The sequence below is a fragment of the Haliotis asinina genome, chromosome 16, assembly GCF_037392515.1.
Source record: "Haliotis asinina isolate JCU_RB_2024 chromosome 16, JCU_Hal_asi_v2, whole genome shotgun sequence".
NCBI lineage: Eukaryota > Metazoa > Mollusca > Gastropoda > Lepetellida > Haliotidae > Haliotis > Haliotis asinina.
Genome location: NC_090295.1, coordinates 40882538 through 40898760, shown reverse-complemented (window position 1 = coordinate 40898760; position 16223 = coordinate 40882538). Strand labels below are relative to the sequence as shown.

At 39.6% G+C, this 16223-nt stretch overlaps 1 protein-coding gene across 6 annotated transcripts in view; it reads left to right on the top strand.

The window, feature by feature from the left end:
• The window catches only part of LOC137267870 (neuralized-like protein 4), a 35900-nt gene that overhangs the window by 2316 nt on the left and 17361 nt on the right, over window positions 1–16223 (top strand). Inside the window, exons 3-11 of one of the 6 annotated variants that reach the window (XM_067802309.1) lie at window positions 1101–1399; window positions 5302–5425; window positions 6529–6617; window positions 7598–7856; window positions 8566–8650; window positions 9199–9472; window positions 9960–10122; window positions 11232–11474; window positions 13781–13849. In XM_067802309.1, coding sequence (XP_067658410.1) covers window positions 1101–1399; window positions 5302–5425; window positions 6529–6617; window positions 7598–7856; window positions 8566–8650; window positions 9199–9472; window positions 9960–10122; window positions 11232–11474; window positions 13781–13849 — 1605 coding nt within the window. Of the gene's footprint in view, window positions 1–1100; window positions 1400–5301; window positions 5453–6528; window positions 6618–7597; window positions 7857–8562; window positions 8651–9198; window positions 9473–9959; window positions 10123–11231; window positions 11475–13780; window positions 13850–16223 lie in introns of all 6 variants that reach the window. The other 5 variants (XM_067802310.1, XM_067802308.1, XM_067802307.1 and 2 more) reach the window with 5 other exon arrangements.

Below are 16223 nucleotides of genomic sequence, written 5' to 3'. Positions count from 1 at the left end.
CATCATTGCACAGATCGATGCTCATGTTGTTGATCACTGGATTGTCTGATCCAGACTCGATTATTTACAGACTGCCGCCACATAGCTGGAATATTGCTGAGTGTGGCGTAAAAGTAAACTCACTGACTCACTCATTTCTGTAGCTCCATGTTATGTTCGGGCAGTGGGATAGCATGGAGGTTAAAGTGTTTGCTCATTATGCTGAAGATTAAGGTTTGATTTCCCCTATTTGTACTGTTTGTGAAGCCCATTTCTTGTGTCACAGAATATTTATTATCTCTGCGATATTGTTGCAATATTGCTAAAAGCAGCATAAAATCCAAATCAGTCACGCATTGTTAATAATAGTATTATGATGTTCAGTGCCCAGAAACTGAGGCTGAGGTAGATGTCTATGCAATGTTCAGTCACTTTGATTTTTGACTTGATTTAGATTCTTTTGCAATAAGTAAGAAAATGTGTTCTCAGGAAAACATTGTTGTCCATGGGTTCGTTTCTTGAAGCAACCTTCTCTAAGTCTAAGGTTAAACTCCCATTCTGTAACACTGCACTGAAGTTACCTTAGTGACTTACAATCACCTGAGTGCTATGTGAAAGGAGGCCCAGGTTGGTAATATATGACAATGACAATGACAATGACAATTTTTTCAGTATGAAATTTCATACTGAAATAAATTGTCATTGTCATTGTTAGTAATATATAACATACAATCATAACATGCAACATTAGGCATAGTGAGAGTTACCCTTGGGCTCAGCATTAAGAGGATTCATGAAACAAGGATTGCATGACATTGAATGGGTGGGTTAGGTCTATAAATGTGCCAGTAGTCTGGACAAATGTGAACAGTCACACGCACAGACTTGTCTTTATATACTCGTGTGTGATCTTACTGTGAAGCCCATTTCTAGTGTCCTTCACCCCTCCACCGTGATATTGCTGGAATACTGCTAGAGGCATGAACCTAAACTCACTTACTTTACACTTGATATGAGTTTAATAATGTTAAATGTGATGTTAACCTTATCTTCCTAACCTCTTAAAGACTGTTTTCTACTCTGACAGCTTGTACTCACTCTCTTTTTCTTTGGTCTTCTAGCCTGTGCTGTGAATGCTGCCAGAATAACTAATGACATTGCCAATGAGCTTGCAAACGAGTTCCTCGCAGAGTTATCCAATCAAATTGCCAATGATCTGGCTGCCAGTCGGGATTTCGGAGCTGGGGTTGATGATGATAGGCATCATTCAAACGACCGGCTCACATTTCATGAACGCTGTGGAACACTTGTAAAACTGAGCAACAGTCGCAGAACAGCAGAACGTCGTCGACCTATGGATGAGTTTAACAATGGCGTTGTAATGACCAATCGACCACTGAGGGATGAGGAGGTGTTTGAGGTATGCATCGTGTTGGTGGCTAACAGGTTATCTGTGTTAAATGGTTTCGTAACAATGCTTTTGAAAAAAGAACAGATGCAGATTGTGTCATGAAAAAGCTTTTTGGAAATATGTTTTTTTCGTCTTTTTGGATGCTTGTACATTCAGCGTTTATATGTCATGTTAGTCTTGTACATATACAGTGGAAACTGTCAAAATTTGCATCTGTCCAATCCGGCAAGTTGTCAACACCAGCATAAAATCTCATCCCGTTTGTAGCTAGTACATTTATCACTATTTAAAAGCTCTGCAATCTGACAACTGTCAATTCCATATCTTTGTAGGGAATATGTGTTTGTGCAGTAATCAGTGCTGTCTAATCTGGTGCTTGGCCAGGAGTAAGATGGATGTGTAACCTATTAATCCTGCTTTAAAACTACATGGATGAAGGTTGCTGACAATGATAATTTAATCTTAGTTCAGGATGGGACTACTTGTACGTGCAAGGTGTGCAGTAATTGACAGAACCGTGTGAAACAACAATGTACATGGGAGTGACGAAACTAGTTCAGTTCTAGTCGTAGGTCTGACATGCTGTTGAAACAGGATTATTTCTTCTGTCCTGATCAGTGCTTGTTCTCAAAGCTTTCATTGTATTTCAACAATGGCTCGAATCACAAGTAGTCTTCTGTTCTATTGCTGCTATTTGATCTGTGAACCAGTAGCCCCCAGAATGAACAGGAAGGGTTTCATGTACAGAATTTAACTAATTTTTCCTCCTGAATGCATTGTTCTTGCATGTCAGTATTACCACATTAAATTCACAGTGATGGTGGCCAGTACTTTCCACACACCCTGGCATGGTGTGGAAGTAGATGATAATTGAGGTCTGTAGCGTTGGTCAAGGGAAATAAAGATGTAGTATCATCAATCATCAGTATTACTTTGAACTAGAAACGATGACAAGAAGAGCTTTTAAAATTTGCTCAAAGCCAATAACCTGACTTGCAAACACAGCCGTAAAGGGGCACTGATGCCGAGCGAATAATGTTTCTCGCCAACGGTCTAATTACGAAACCAATTTGGTCAGCACCCGCTCCCTCGACCGTGACAGACAAAGGGACTGGGCTCCTGTCCATATTAGCAGAATGTCTTCACCTAAACAGTCAGGAGGCCAGATGCCCATAATATGCCATTATTTAAAAATATCCATGGTATTCCTTGTCTGATCGTAAGAAAATATCCTAGCAGTGTAGTTTTTTTTCGGATGCTTGGATGGTATAGTGACTGATTCAATTTGATCCTGTTTCTGTGTGTTTATCCTCGATGTTTAATCATGTTACGTGAAAATATGTCTACAGGCACGTAGCAAGCCATTTGTTTCAGTCCGAAAGATTGCAAAGGTTTATATTTAGATAGTTTTGAGTGTTGGTTCAGCTGTTTTAGCAAATATCATATGTAAATTTTGGTAGCTATGGTAGCTACCCTGGTTTATTATTTATGATAATAAAAAAAACAGTTGATTTATTTGAATTCGTAAACAAAAAATGATGACTTAGCCTTTGGTAGAGAAATCTGAAAATTTTCTTATGTTAAAAAAAACCTTATTACACCTATTTACCCACGTACACAGCAAATGCCTGTATGTATTCCTTATGTAACAAAGTTCCACTGGTATCCTCAAAACAGTTTCGGCCCTTAAGTGTTTTCAGACTGCATGCGACAGAGAGATTACATCTTCCTTGCTGTAACTTGCGTTTGATGGTGTAAACCTACACACGTTATTTGTCATCTTTCTCTGGATGGTCAGTTAATGAATTTATAACAGGTATAATTAGTAGTAACACGACTTTGGTTACTCAACAAAGGTTCCCATTTGGCATCTCTCCTGTCTGGAGTAACTACTCAACATTATGAATTAAGGTCTGTAATGACAAATGTATTACATGTTATGTAATATGTGCATGTAAGTGATGCAAGAGGATTTATCAGCTGAGTTACAAAAACAAACATCGATCAAAGGATTAACTGATAACAAACTGATTGATTAATTACTTCTATCTTCTAGCAGATTTGTCAAAAGGCAGTGTGTGTAGATGTACTAGTTTATACTGACTACACCCTGTCGTAAAGTGCGAGTGTAAAACAACATCCTCCCTTCAAAGAATTAACCACCCTTGCATTGATCGATTGATTGCTCATTATTGGCTAACTAAATTACTTAGAATGGCGGACATCATACAGTTAGTTGCCAGGTGTGCTATCTTGGGTGGCCAATGAGAGGTTTATCAGGTTTTCACCAATGTGAAAGAGGTGAAACGATGTGTTACTTTTTCGCGAATAAGACTGTTGTAAGACACACAACACAGAGCAGGATTATTTACCAGCTGCAGATGAATGGAGTACGATTTCTTTCATGTGGATATTGATGGATACATTCCTGAACAAGGTAGTAGCCTGACATTGTTGCTTTAAAGTTAGTCTGTTTTACATTCATTATTTGCATGTTGTTTTAATTTATTTGTTGTAGCATTCAGCAGAATCTATTTGACAGAAAACGCACACTAGATCGCGTATGTGTGTGAAATATGACCCACACTGGCAATCTATACAATGTATAAATGTTGCTGTTGTGTAAGAAATTTACTATAAATATAAGCAGACCGTGTGTTCTTTTATTAATTTTAAATATGACAATTAACTAATTAGGGTTAGGAGACGAAATATAGAGGCGTACATTGGCTTCGTTATTTTTCCGTCCTAATAGTATTTTACCATTTCTACCACTGGCAGATGATTAACCTTCAGTGTGTGTCATTTGTTTTCATAATACATTTGTAATGAAGTGAAAATGACTTCACCTTACTTGATCTGTCTGTAATTAAACTATCAATTGCGCATACGGACTGCGCAGCATAGGTCATGAACCAGTCACGTATTCTGGGGTACTCACGGGAGAAAAACAATAACAAAAGTTTACACCAGTCCATGAAAATTGCTCCGCATCAGTGCCCCTTTGATATGGTTAATTGATCTTTCAGAGCAATTTTTGGTTTTCACGCAATGAGTGTCAAGAGCAGTCATGACAGCATATTTCACTTCAGTGATACCAGTATTGTATTTGAGGATAGGTGAGTGAGTGGGTTTAGTTTTATGCCACACTCAGCAATATTCCAGCCACATGGCGGTGGCCTGTAAATAATCGATAGTCCAGTGATCAACAGCATGAGCATCGACATGCGCAATTGGGAACCAATGACGTGTCAACCAAGTCTGCGAGTCTGGCTACCCAATCCCGTTAGTCGCCTCTTACAGCAAGTATAGTCGCCTTTTGTGGCAAGCATGGGTTGCTGAAGACCTGTTCTACCACAGATACTCACAGGTCTGATGATAGGTTGTTTTACTGGATTAAATAATTAGCCATTTGATTTGCCTCGAAAGTCAGAATCAAGTATCAATCTGTTATATTGTACAATCAGTATGTAACGTCCAAAAACATTATAAATAAAATGAAGTGGGCATCACTCACAGGTGGTCAGAACTGATTACTGAGTGATTTTAAAGGTTAAAGAAATTTTAGATTTTATTGCTGATGCGAATATGAGGATCAAGCAGCTCAAATTTGTAAGAAGTAAACCATTTCTGTGTAACGTTTGATACCCAAGAATGCATGCATCATGATCTGTGGATACAGTATGTCCTGTGGATACGGTATGTCCTGTGGATACGGTATGTCCTGTGGATAGGGTATGTCCTGTGGATAAGGTATGTCCTGTGGATACGGTATGTCCTGTGGATAGGGTATGTCCTGTGGATAAGGTATGTCCTGTGGATACGGTATGTCCTGTGGATCTTCTGTGAGAATACTAGATTAACGTCTGCTCAAAACCATCTTGGCTGATGTTGGTGTTGTGGTGTTGTAGATTCGACTAGATCGCCTGGTGGACAAGTGGTCAGGGTCTATAGAGGTGGGCATCACAACACACAACCCAAACAATCTGGAGTTTCCAGCCACCATGACCAACATGAGGTCTGGCAGCACTGCTGGTGAGGCCCGTCGCAATGGTGTACCTGGTATAATTGTCACTCATCAAGTAACACATAGTTGACTTGTATAATTGTCAATCATTATATTATGCAAGGGGCTCCTGTATACTTGTCAATCATTGCTCAACACATACCACTCCTGGTAATATTGTCAATCATTGCTCAAAACATGCCACACTTGGTATTTTCATCAATCATTGCTCAGCACACCACACACCTGCTAATATTGTCAGTCATTGCTCAACATATACCACATCTGAAAATAATAATAATAAAGCATTGTGGTCCAGTATTATTGTCAGTCATTACATTATGCAAAAGGCCACCTGGTATTATTGTCAATCATTCCTCAACACATACCACTCCTGGTAATATTGTCAATCATTGCTCAACACATACCATTCCTGGTAATATTGTCAATCATTGCTCAACACATGCCACACGGGCTATTTTTATCAATCATTGCTCAGCACACCACACACCTGGTAATATTTTCAATCATTACTCAACACATACCACCCCTGGTGATATTGTCAATCATTATTCAATACATACCACACCTTGTATTATTGTCAATCATTAGTCATTATACACAACCCTTGGTATTATTGTGAATCAAATTTGAACACATCACACCAGGTAATTTTGTCAATCATTACTCAACACATACCACACCTGGTAATATGGTCAATCATTACTTAACGTACTACACCTGTGTTATTGTCAATCATTACACTGCATCAGCTATAATGAGTGAGAGAGTGAGTCTAGTTTTACACTGCTCTCAACAATATTCCAGCTATATGGCAGCGGTCTATAAATAATCAAGCCTGTGATCAACCCCAGCTATAATGGACACATACTGTACCTCATGTAATTGACATAACACAACACATATTGGACCTGCTAAGCTTTGTCATGCTCAACATCCAAACCACCATCAAATGTTTGCCTTCTTGACTTCTAAAAAATTTGATCCATATTCATTTTCAAATAATCCAAGTAATTACTTTTGTGAATAAATGTTTAGTTATGGCAACATTTCATTTATGATGAAATGTGACTTCCTGTTTGCAATGAGGAAACTTATGCCTGTGTTCCAGGAACAATAATGATGAGTGGTTGTGGTATTCTGACCAATGGAAAGGGAACAAGGAGAGAGTATGGCCAGTATAACCTGGATGAACTCACGGTAAGTCAGCAACATGTGACTGTATGGCTGACTGGACAATTATAGTATTTGGAGAAGCAGTATGCATCTTTATTACCTATGGAATGTGCTTATTTAGGTGTATATGTCTGCAGGCCATTCACAGGCCTGGTTTTTGACCCCAAATATATCATTATTAGATTGTTCAAGCTATGGTACTGAACTAAATCCAAAAAGAAAATGTTTGTGGACTTATGAAGGAAAGTGTCAATAAGAAAAATCTGACAAATATTGCTGAAATGAAAGAGGATCGATTTGGTCCGATATTGGGACAGCATGGGCCACGACTTTCTAACTCCTTTGATCGGTAATATGTCCTGCTGCACTGAAGCCTGCATTGCTACCCATGGTGACTTGACAAAATACTAAGTGTTCACCTGTCTTTGAATCTGGAGTAATATTCTGCTAATATTCACGTTTAGTACATGAGTAATGAGTGAAAGAAAATAAAAAAATTACAATCTATTAAATCCTCCACAATTTCTGGTCAATCTCAATATATATACTTTCTTTCACCTGAAATGGGTGGTCAGATTATGTTATCCGGTTGATGTCATACTCTGTTGTTGGTTGTTGGAATCAATGATCATGATCCACATTTGTTCATGTGTAGACATTTTGCTAAATATCACCTAGCAGAATTAAAAGTTAAGCAAACATATTAAGTTTTCATGTAGATATGTTTTGTTTATCCAGATGTGTGATATTTTATATAATGAACAAGAAATGTTCAGACTTTTGCGGTCGCGGTGGCTGAGCGGGCTAGGCGGCTGACTTTGTGTGCTGGCGAGTAGGTGCCTGACTCTGAGGGTGTGGGTTCGAATCCCGGATGGGACTCGACCAACAAAAGTACTAGAATTTGAACTTTACGAAGAAAGTGAAATCCCAAATATGACATATGTTGCATTTGATCACTTTCTGAATGGCATTGTGTAATCATAGTTGTTTGCCTGTCATGACAGGAAGGAGATATAATTGGCCTGGTGAGGAAGTCATGCGGTGCCCTTCATTACTTCATCAACGGTGTGGATCAGGGTATAGCTGCTACAAGCACGCCAAGACCTGCTTGGGGCGTGGTAGACCTGTACGGAATGGCTGTTAAAGTGACAATGCTGGACAGAGCGGACCCAACGTACCCCAACAACCCCCCTGCTCCAGAGAGGAGAGCCAACAGTATCTTCCGTCAGTATCCTGATATGTACGATGAAGAACCATTAGAAGGTATGATAGGGAGCAGTGATTGTGCCGTCAGCTTGTCTGTTTTCACTGACAGATATCAGAAATGCTCATAGGATGTATGGTTAGTGTAGTCTTGTGGACCCTCATATTATCATGATCAGATAGGTGTGGTATTTGTGAAACCATTGGTGCCCTATTGTTGTATACCCTTTTTATCATGGTTAGATAAGTGTTACATGTGAAGCCAATCCTTGGTGTCCCATGACTTCAGGTTGCTGATATATTGGCACAGTTAATGTTAAATCTTCTGTTAGTTAATATTGCTGACCTGGAACCAAATGTGCAATGTTCAAGCCTTTGGTAGTCTAGTTATGGTATGTATTAGGTCATGTTTTTGTGTTTCTAGAGACTATGAGACTTGCTTTGATAATTTATGCACGTCTCATTTTCGGAAGACAGTGAAACAGACTTGGGTAATGTGTCCTCATGTTATGGGTTTTCACTTAGAAACATCCATTCTTTCCTCAGTATTCACATGAAGAAATGTAAAACATTTTCCTAGCATATGAGAGACAATTACATCTTAAACACAATCCTTCATCCCAAGTGTTTACAATGTTTGTGTGTTGCAGTTCCACCGTTAGCATGCATAAAGACTGCCATCTTGAATCGTATGATGTCTAGAAAATATTAAAAATAACGCTTTTCCTTATCTGATATGTACAAATGCAGATCTCTTTATCCACAGAAGAAGATGGAGAGAAGCTGCTGTTCAACCCACATTGTGGAGCTCACGCTGCTGTCATCAACAACCACCGAACTGCACACAGGCCGAAGTAAGTTGACACTGAGTTATGTTACCAGTTTACTTTGCATTGGTAAACCAGTACTGATACCGGTAGGTAGCGGACAGGGATTAACAGCACAGATAAGTGATGAACAAAGGGGATTAACAGCACTGATAGGTAGTGGATGGGGAATAGCAGCACTGATAGGTGATGAACAAAGGGGATTAACAGCACTGACAGGTAGTGCACGGGGATTAACAGCACTGGTAGGTGATGAACAAAGGGGATTAACAGCACTGACAGGTAGTGCACGGGGATTAACAGCACTGATAGGTGATGAACAAGGGGGAACAACAGTACTGATAGGTAGTGGATGGGGATTAGCAGCACTGATAGGTGATGAACAAAGGGGATTAACACTAATAACAGCACTGATAGGTGATGGACAAATGGGATAGTGAAGACCGCACAGCCAGTGCACATTATCGTTTTAGTGCTATTGCTCAATCAGTCTCACCATGATAAGCTGTAAGACTGCTGATTAGCAGATAATCCCTGCCCCACTTCTCACTGCATCTCTGTCATCTGTGTTGTAGTGCACTAGATGACTTCAACAATGGCGTTGTGCTCACAAATCGATGTTTGCGTGCCAATGAAGTTTTTGAGGTTCGCTTGGAGAGAATGGTAGACAAATGGGCAGGGTCAATAGAAATTGGGGTGACGTTACACTCCCCTGAGGAGCTGGACTACCCCTCCACAATGACAAACATTCGCTCTGGCACTTGGATGATGACCGGGAATGGCGTAATGCACAATGGAACAACCATTATTGACGAATATGGTCAAAACTTGGATCGCTTAAAGGTAGATGTATGTTATTTTTACTGCTTCTTGAAAATATGTCGTATCTGAAACATTTCAAATACTGTTGTAATGAAATACTAATGGATTACTGAGATAAGTTTGACAGGTTTTGTGTCACTACATCAGATTTTTTTACTCCCAAAACTGTCTGCAACAAAATATGTTTATATATTGCATGGCATTTCTGTCCTTCAAGTTGGATGTGTGTTGTTGTAATGTGGTGATTCTGATGGTAGTTTTGTCTTTCAGCTATGTCTTATAATAAGCATTTCTATTCAAACATTCCTGCTATGGTACCGGATATATATATGGCATTTATTCTGAAGCTTATCTAAAATTGTTCAACAGAAATATCTGTTCACTGCAGTCTAGATATGGAAGTTTTACTGGGTCTAGTACATAATGCCAGTGTGTTGATGCTCAAGTTCCAACGGCATCAGACACTGTCTTCCATGAGTACCACACATACATAATACGTGGATGCTGTTTCCAGGTGGGCGACAGAGTGGGCGTGGTCCGCAAACCAGATGGAACGTTGCATTTCTTTGTCAATGGAGTTGACCAGGGTCCAGCTGCATCAAGTGTTCCTGAGATGGTATATGGGGTCATTGACCTGTACGGTCAAGCGGCACAGGCTACAATAGTAGACCAGTCAGGTGGGGACAGAGTGGGTGAGAGTGAGTGAGTTTAGTTTTACATGGCACTCAGCAATACTCCAGCTATGTGGTGGCAGTCTGTGAATAACTGAGTCTGGACCAGACAATCCAGTTATCAACAGCACGAGCATTGATCTTTGAACTGGGAACTGATGATATGTTCCAACCAAGTCAGCAAGCCTGACCACCCGATCCCATTAGTTGCCTCTTTGATAAGCAGGGTGGGACATAACAAGAGCAGGACTCATGTACGTTATTTCTGTGAAGCACATGACCAAATATTGATATAAAGGAGACCTAGATAATAGAAAGATAACCACACCATGTTTTGATGTGTATATGTGGCTAGTTTGCTGATATATGTAGAAAAAGTTGAATTTGGTAATGACGACACAGTTATAAAATCAGATGTTTCAGGAAGGTGATTTGATACATGATTTAAATTGTTTTTCAAGGATATACATCTTACAATTGGCCTTCAAATGCAGCCGGGGTGGTAGGGTAGCCTAGCGGTTAAAGAGTTTTCGCGTAACACTGAAGGTCTGTGATCGATTTGCCTAGTTGGGTACAATGTGTGAAGTTGGTTTCTGATGTCACCTGCATTAGTGTTGCTGGAATATTTCTAAAAGCGGCGGAAAACCTACTCACTCACTTCAAATGATACACTATAAAGAAAAGGGTACAGTCCTTTTGATCCTCATCACAGCTAATGTATAAAGTGTTGTTGCACCAAATACATTGGTATTATTCATTGCTAAAGGATCTGTGATTTGTTCCAGTACAGAGATAGTGACAGTATGGAGATCTTGGACTCTGTGTAATAACTACCGACAAGGACATAGTCTGTGGATTAACAAGTTCTTTATTCAAATGATGCAATGTTTCGGTGGAGAATCTTACATCGTTGTTAAGCAAGATGGCAAGAATCTGTATCGAAACATCACATCACCTGAATAAAGAAGTTGTTTATCTATGAAGTTTGACCTTATCTGACTCTTCACCTTCTTATAATGTTCCCCCCCCCACACTTTGTGGACCATCATTGTATAGCTGGACAATTGCTGAATGACAATAAACTAACAAGAATATATTAATTGTGTTTGTTGCAGAAGTTCTAAGTTCTCCTGACCTTGAGTCCAGTGTGTTCACTGATGTTGATGACGTCAGGTTCCATCACCTCCACGGCCACAATGCAACTGTCCTGAACAACGGTAAGACTGCTGCCAGACCAAACGCTACTGGAGAGTTTAATGATGCAATCGTGATGAGCAGTCGTCCCATGAGAGACAATGAGCTGTTTGAGGTGGTCATTGAGAGGATGGTCGATCGGTGGTCAGGGTCAATAGAAGCAGGTAAGTGACCATTAAATGGCTGTAGCTGTAAGTCTTGTGGTGAGCTTTGTACTCATGCTGTGGAATAGACAACAATATTGTTGACAGTTTGTGGTTGGATAGAATAGGATGTGAAGTCTGTCTCAGTGTATTGTTTCTCGGTTCCATCATGGGGAATCAGGGCACTGGATGTGGAGAGGGTCAAGGACAAACATGGCAATCTGCTGCCTTGAACCACGACTGATGAGAATAACACAATTGAGTAACACAGGAATAACAAGAATAGATTTCACATGTTTGAACAACTTATCATCTCAATTAACCTGAAGCTGTCTGTTTGTTTTTTGGGATACATGTAGATGTGCTCCGAGGCAGATTTTTGCCCCCCTTCTCCCCATATCTGCAACATGTCACATTAAATATACCACTTGGTTAAGTGTCTAGATAAATCACTAAGTACATGTGCACTAAGATGTCTCTGCAGCCTAGAATTCTTTTGAATATTTCATTCAGAGATCAACAACAGGTTAAACTGAAACCCTTGCATTATTTGACTGGGGAGATATTGTGCAGTGATAGTGGTTGTAAAATTGAAAACACTGATCAGAAAATCAGGAAAACTGATAGAAGGATTAGGAACACCCCAATAATGTGTAGAATATTTGGAGGTCCTTGGTTTGACATCCAGATGCCCATACTGAAAAGAGAAAATGTCAGGCTTTATTACCTCGGTCGGTTTTCATCAAATTCATAGTATTATAGCACCATGATTGGTGAAGTTCAGTGTATCAACCGCTAGTTTGACAGAGATTTATTCAGCCTGAGCAGGTAGCCATTTATGTCTGCTATATCTTTGAACAGGAATAGATTAACATTAACTGCAAGGTCATTTAAACATATTACTCTTTTGAGCAAAGTTAAAAAATAGAAGTCTTCATCTTTGTCTTTGTTTCCTTTGTGAATTGTTCTTATGTGTCTTCATTTCTACATCTTTTGGTTTTCTATCATCATTAGACCCTAGAATGGCCACTTACACACATTAGAGTGGATTATTGCATCCCTAGAGTACACGTGCACTTGATGTGAGATCATATTTTACTGACACCCAGCCCCTATTGTTTTTTTGTAACACTTTCATAAGTTGTATTGTGAAACAATAGAACATAGAACTTGTCATTTTCTAATGGCTTTTATTGTGTGTTCATGGTGAGCCCATCCACATGGATTGTTGTTCTTGTTATCAGCCTGTTGCTCTTCTGGCAGTGCCTATATCAAAGTACAAGAGTGAAGGGGCTTTTGTCACAATTCAAGTTAGAATAAACAAACCAAACATGAAACAAGAAAATCCTTCAGGACTACCTCACACCAACTCCAGATGCACTGTCTCTTGAAAACTGCAGAGACATGTGACTGTTGTAAACTGCAGTGTTGAGCAACACTCGCTGACACATTGTACTCCAGTGGTGTTGTTCCGACTGTAGCCAGGCTTGTTGTCTCACAGTTCTAACTTTATCAATGTGTGAAGGTCTGGGCTAGATTATTGGCCTTCAGTAACCCATACTTGCACAAGAAGAGACCAGTGGGATTGAGTGGTCAGGCTTGCTAACTTTGGTGACACATGTCATCGGTTTCCAATTGCACAGATCGATGCTCATGCTGTTTATCACTGGATTGTCTGGTCCAGACTCAGTTATTTGCAGACCGCTAAAATATACATGGATGGAATATTGCAGAGTGTGGCGTAAAACGAAACTCGCTCTGTATGTAGCTGCAATATTGCTGACAGAGATCACCCTCTAAGTCACTACACGTTTTATTCTGTGTTGCTCATGCGTCTTGTGCTCGCTTTCGGGTTCCAACAACCTGACCTAAGAGACAACTAAATGAATTAGGTGGTCAGACAGTGATTTGGTACATAGCATGTCAGTGTACACCTACAGTGTGGATCATTGCTCGTAATCTCAATCACTTGCTTGTCTCACTTAGTTTTCTGGAGGGCAATGAGGGTAGTAGTGGGGTTGAAGCATTTGCTTGTCTCACTGAAGACCTGGGTTCGATTCCCCACATGGGTGCAGTGTTTGAGGCCCATTTCTGGTGTCCCCTGCCATGATATTGCTGGATTATTGCAAAAAGTGACATAAAACCAAAGTCATTCACTAGTTTTCTTTGCCAAGCTGCTGCCATATAGCTGGAATATTGCTGAGTGCAGCATCACACAAGGAACAAGAGACAGTAGTAAAATGAAGTTTGATGTTGATATGTTTATATGCCACTAATGTATGTACTGATGTGCTGGGTTTGACTGTGGTTTCACCGTGTGTCTCTAGGTGTCAATGGGTGCACACCTACCTGGCCAGATCATGTCACGTCCCTGAAACAACACGGGGTCAAACTCGGTATGTTGCATCTGCTTAGATACTAGTCATGTTTGCACGTTTGGCCTTCACCTTCATATTTAAGGTTTGAAATTCGCGCCCCCAAATCTGCTTACTCCAGATTGAGGCCAGAGAGGTTTGGACCTTGAATAGAATGCCCTTCGAAAATAGTGCATGAAATTGTTCTGCTTTTGATTGGTTTCCATGTGCTTTTGATGTTCATCCTCAAGTTCTGATTTTAATTGAATGTTTTCTCTTTATCAGTATGAATGTTCTTCTCTTTGAAACTCCCATCATGTACAACCTTGTTAATGCTGGTTAGGCTAAGCTTCAAAGAACTGCCTATCTCCGTCTGCCGACCTCCTCTTGTCCAACATGCAGGGTGTCCAGCACAGCTAATATAACTGCATCATTGTACATAGCTTGTTAACTCTTTAGGGACTGTTTATGACTTATGGCTTAAGGGGGTTAGAAAAGTTAGGGGTGGGTGCATGGGTGAGATAAAGAATTTTACATGTTGACCGCCTGACTCAAATAATAATATTATCCTCATATCAATTCTGGCCGAATTTACCACTATGAGTTATCTCGTAGCTGCATCAGTGGTATTTAAAACAGTTTTACATTTTGGCAAAACAGGAGCAAAAAAAACCAGTGTTTTTGTTACTGCCAGGAGATGATAGCTTCTTGTGCATGTTTGTGAGACTTGTTTTAAAATACCACTCATGTAGCTGATAGATAAGTTATAGTGATAAAGTTGACCAGAAGTGATACCACAAGTATACTACGTGATAGTCTATGTGTTAAGAGGGGGGGCACCCATTTTTTTCTCGGGAGGTATCAGTTTTGTACACATCAACTAGGCGGTCAGCAATTTTGTGTACTAAAATACTAAAAAGTTATGCTTAAGAAATTATGGGAAGGGTGCAAGGGGTCGTTGGTTTTGTACATGACATGCAGGAGGGCTTCCTTATTTAGAACATAAATTTGAGGGGGATCATTCACATTGTACATGCTCCTCCATACAAATCATCAATACATGCCCCTAGACATATATTATGAACTGTCCCTAATGACTCTAAATCTTCAAGTTATTGCTTGTTCATGCAAGGAATGTTGCTTGTTACATGCATGCGTTTTCTGCAAGAATGTAATTTCAGAATGAAGTTGTTCTGTTACAAACATGCATGATTCCGGCCCTGAATAGAAAACATTCTGAATAGAAATTCATTTTTATGAAAATATTGTGTTAAAGAAACCAAGTACAGAGAATAGTCATCTATTAACATGGAATGATGTTTACTTTGGTGTGTCTGTTAACCTTCTTTACATTTATCCAACAACACCGATGTGACCCCTCAACTGTATTTGCTGTACTTACTCCCCCACTTCAGTTCGTCTCCTGATGGAACTGTTAGTGGAAGTTATAAACACACTGTGCAGAGCTAACCTGAATGACCTGTGCAGACTCCAGATGTCTTTTAAACTTTGTAGCCTTGTATCAAACTTGTTTTAGTTTCCTACAGGTTGGAACTAAGTTCCATTTCTGCCAGTTTGTCTCTCATGACAAAATTGGTCTTTGTTTTGGCGATGTTGTGATATAGTAATGGGCGTGGAATTGGATGTTTGACAGGCATTTAGAAGTTGGTGGGGTAATACTAGATACTTGGATATGCAACTTCATTATTATTTAGGCACGACATTTCTAGGCTATTACTTGCCCCTTCATCAGGTGAATGGTGAAAGATGAAGGGGCACGTATTAGCCCAGACACGTCATGCTTAAATAATAAAGAAGTTGCATATCCATAACAAGTGTCGAGTATTGGGCATGGAATTGCTTACAGTGCTGAAATTTTACTGAAATTCCTGTTATCCTATATATGTTAATATATGGACACCCTGCTTTTTAGCTTTTGTCCAATAACTCAAGAGGTATGACCACTAGTACATACACCTTGTATATGTTACAGTCAGATTGTGAAATCAATCATTTCATCAGATGCTACAATTTTCAGTCATTTCATGAAATGACTGCGAGGGTCAGCCATATTGCATCAGTTTGTGTACAACAATCAATATACATCAGTCATTTCATGAAATTTCATTTCTTCTCTGTGGTGGACAGGGGATTGTGAGGTGTGGCCACGTTGAACATAGCAAGTGTCAAACAAACAGGTGTAAGCGCTTCAAAACCAAGCCGAAGTGCAACAACCACAATAGTTTTTACTGTTAGTGAGAGAAAGTGATGAAATTGTAATCCACTTTTGTAAATAAAGTTATTAAGAGAAATTTCATGAAATGGCTAAGGTATGATGACTGAAATTGTTAGTTATTTCACAGAACGACTGTTTTCACAATCTGATTGTAAAATATGTACCCTGAGTCACTGACAG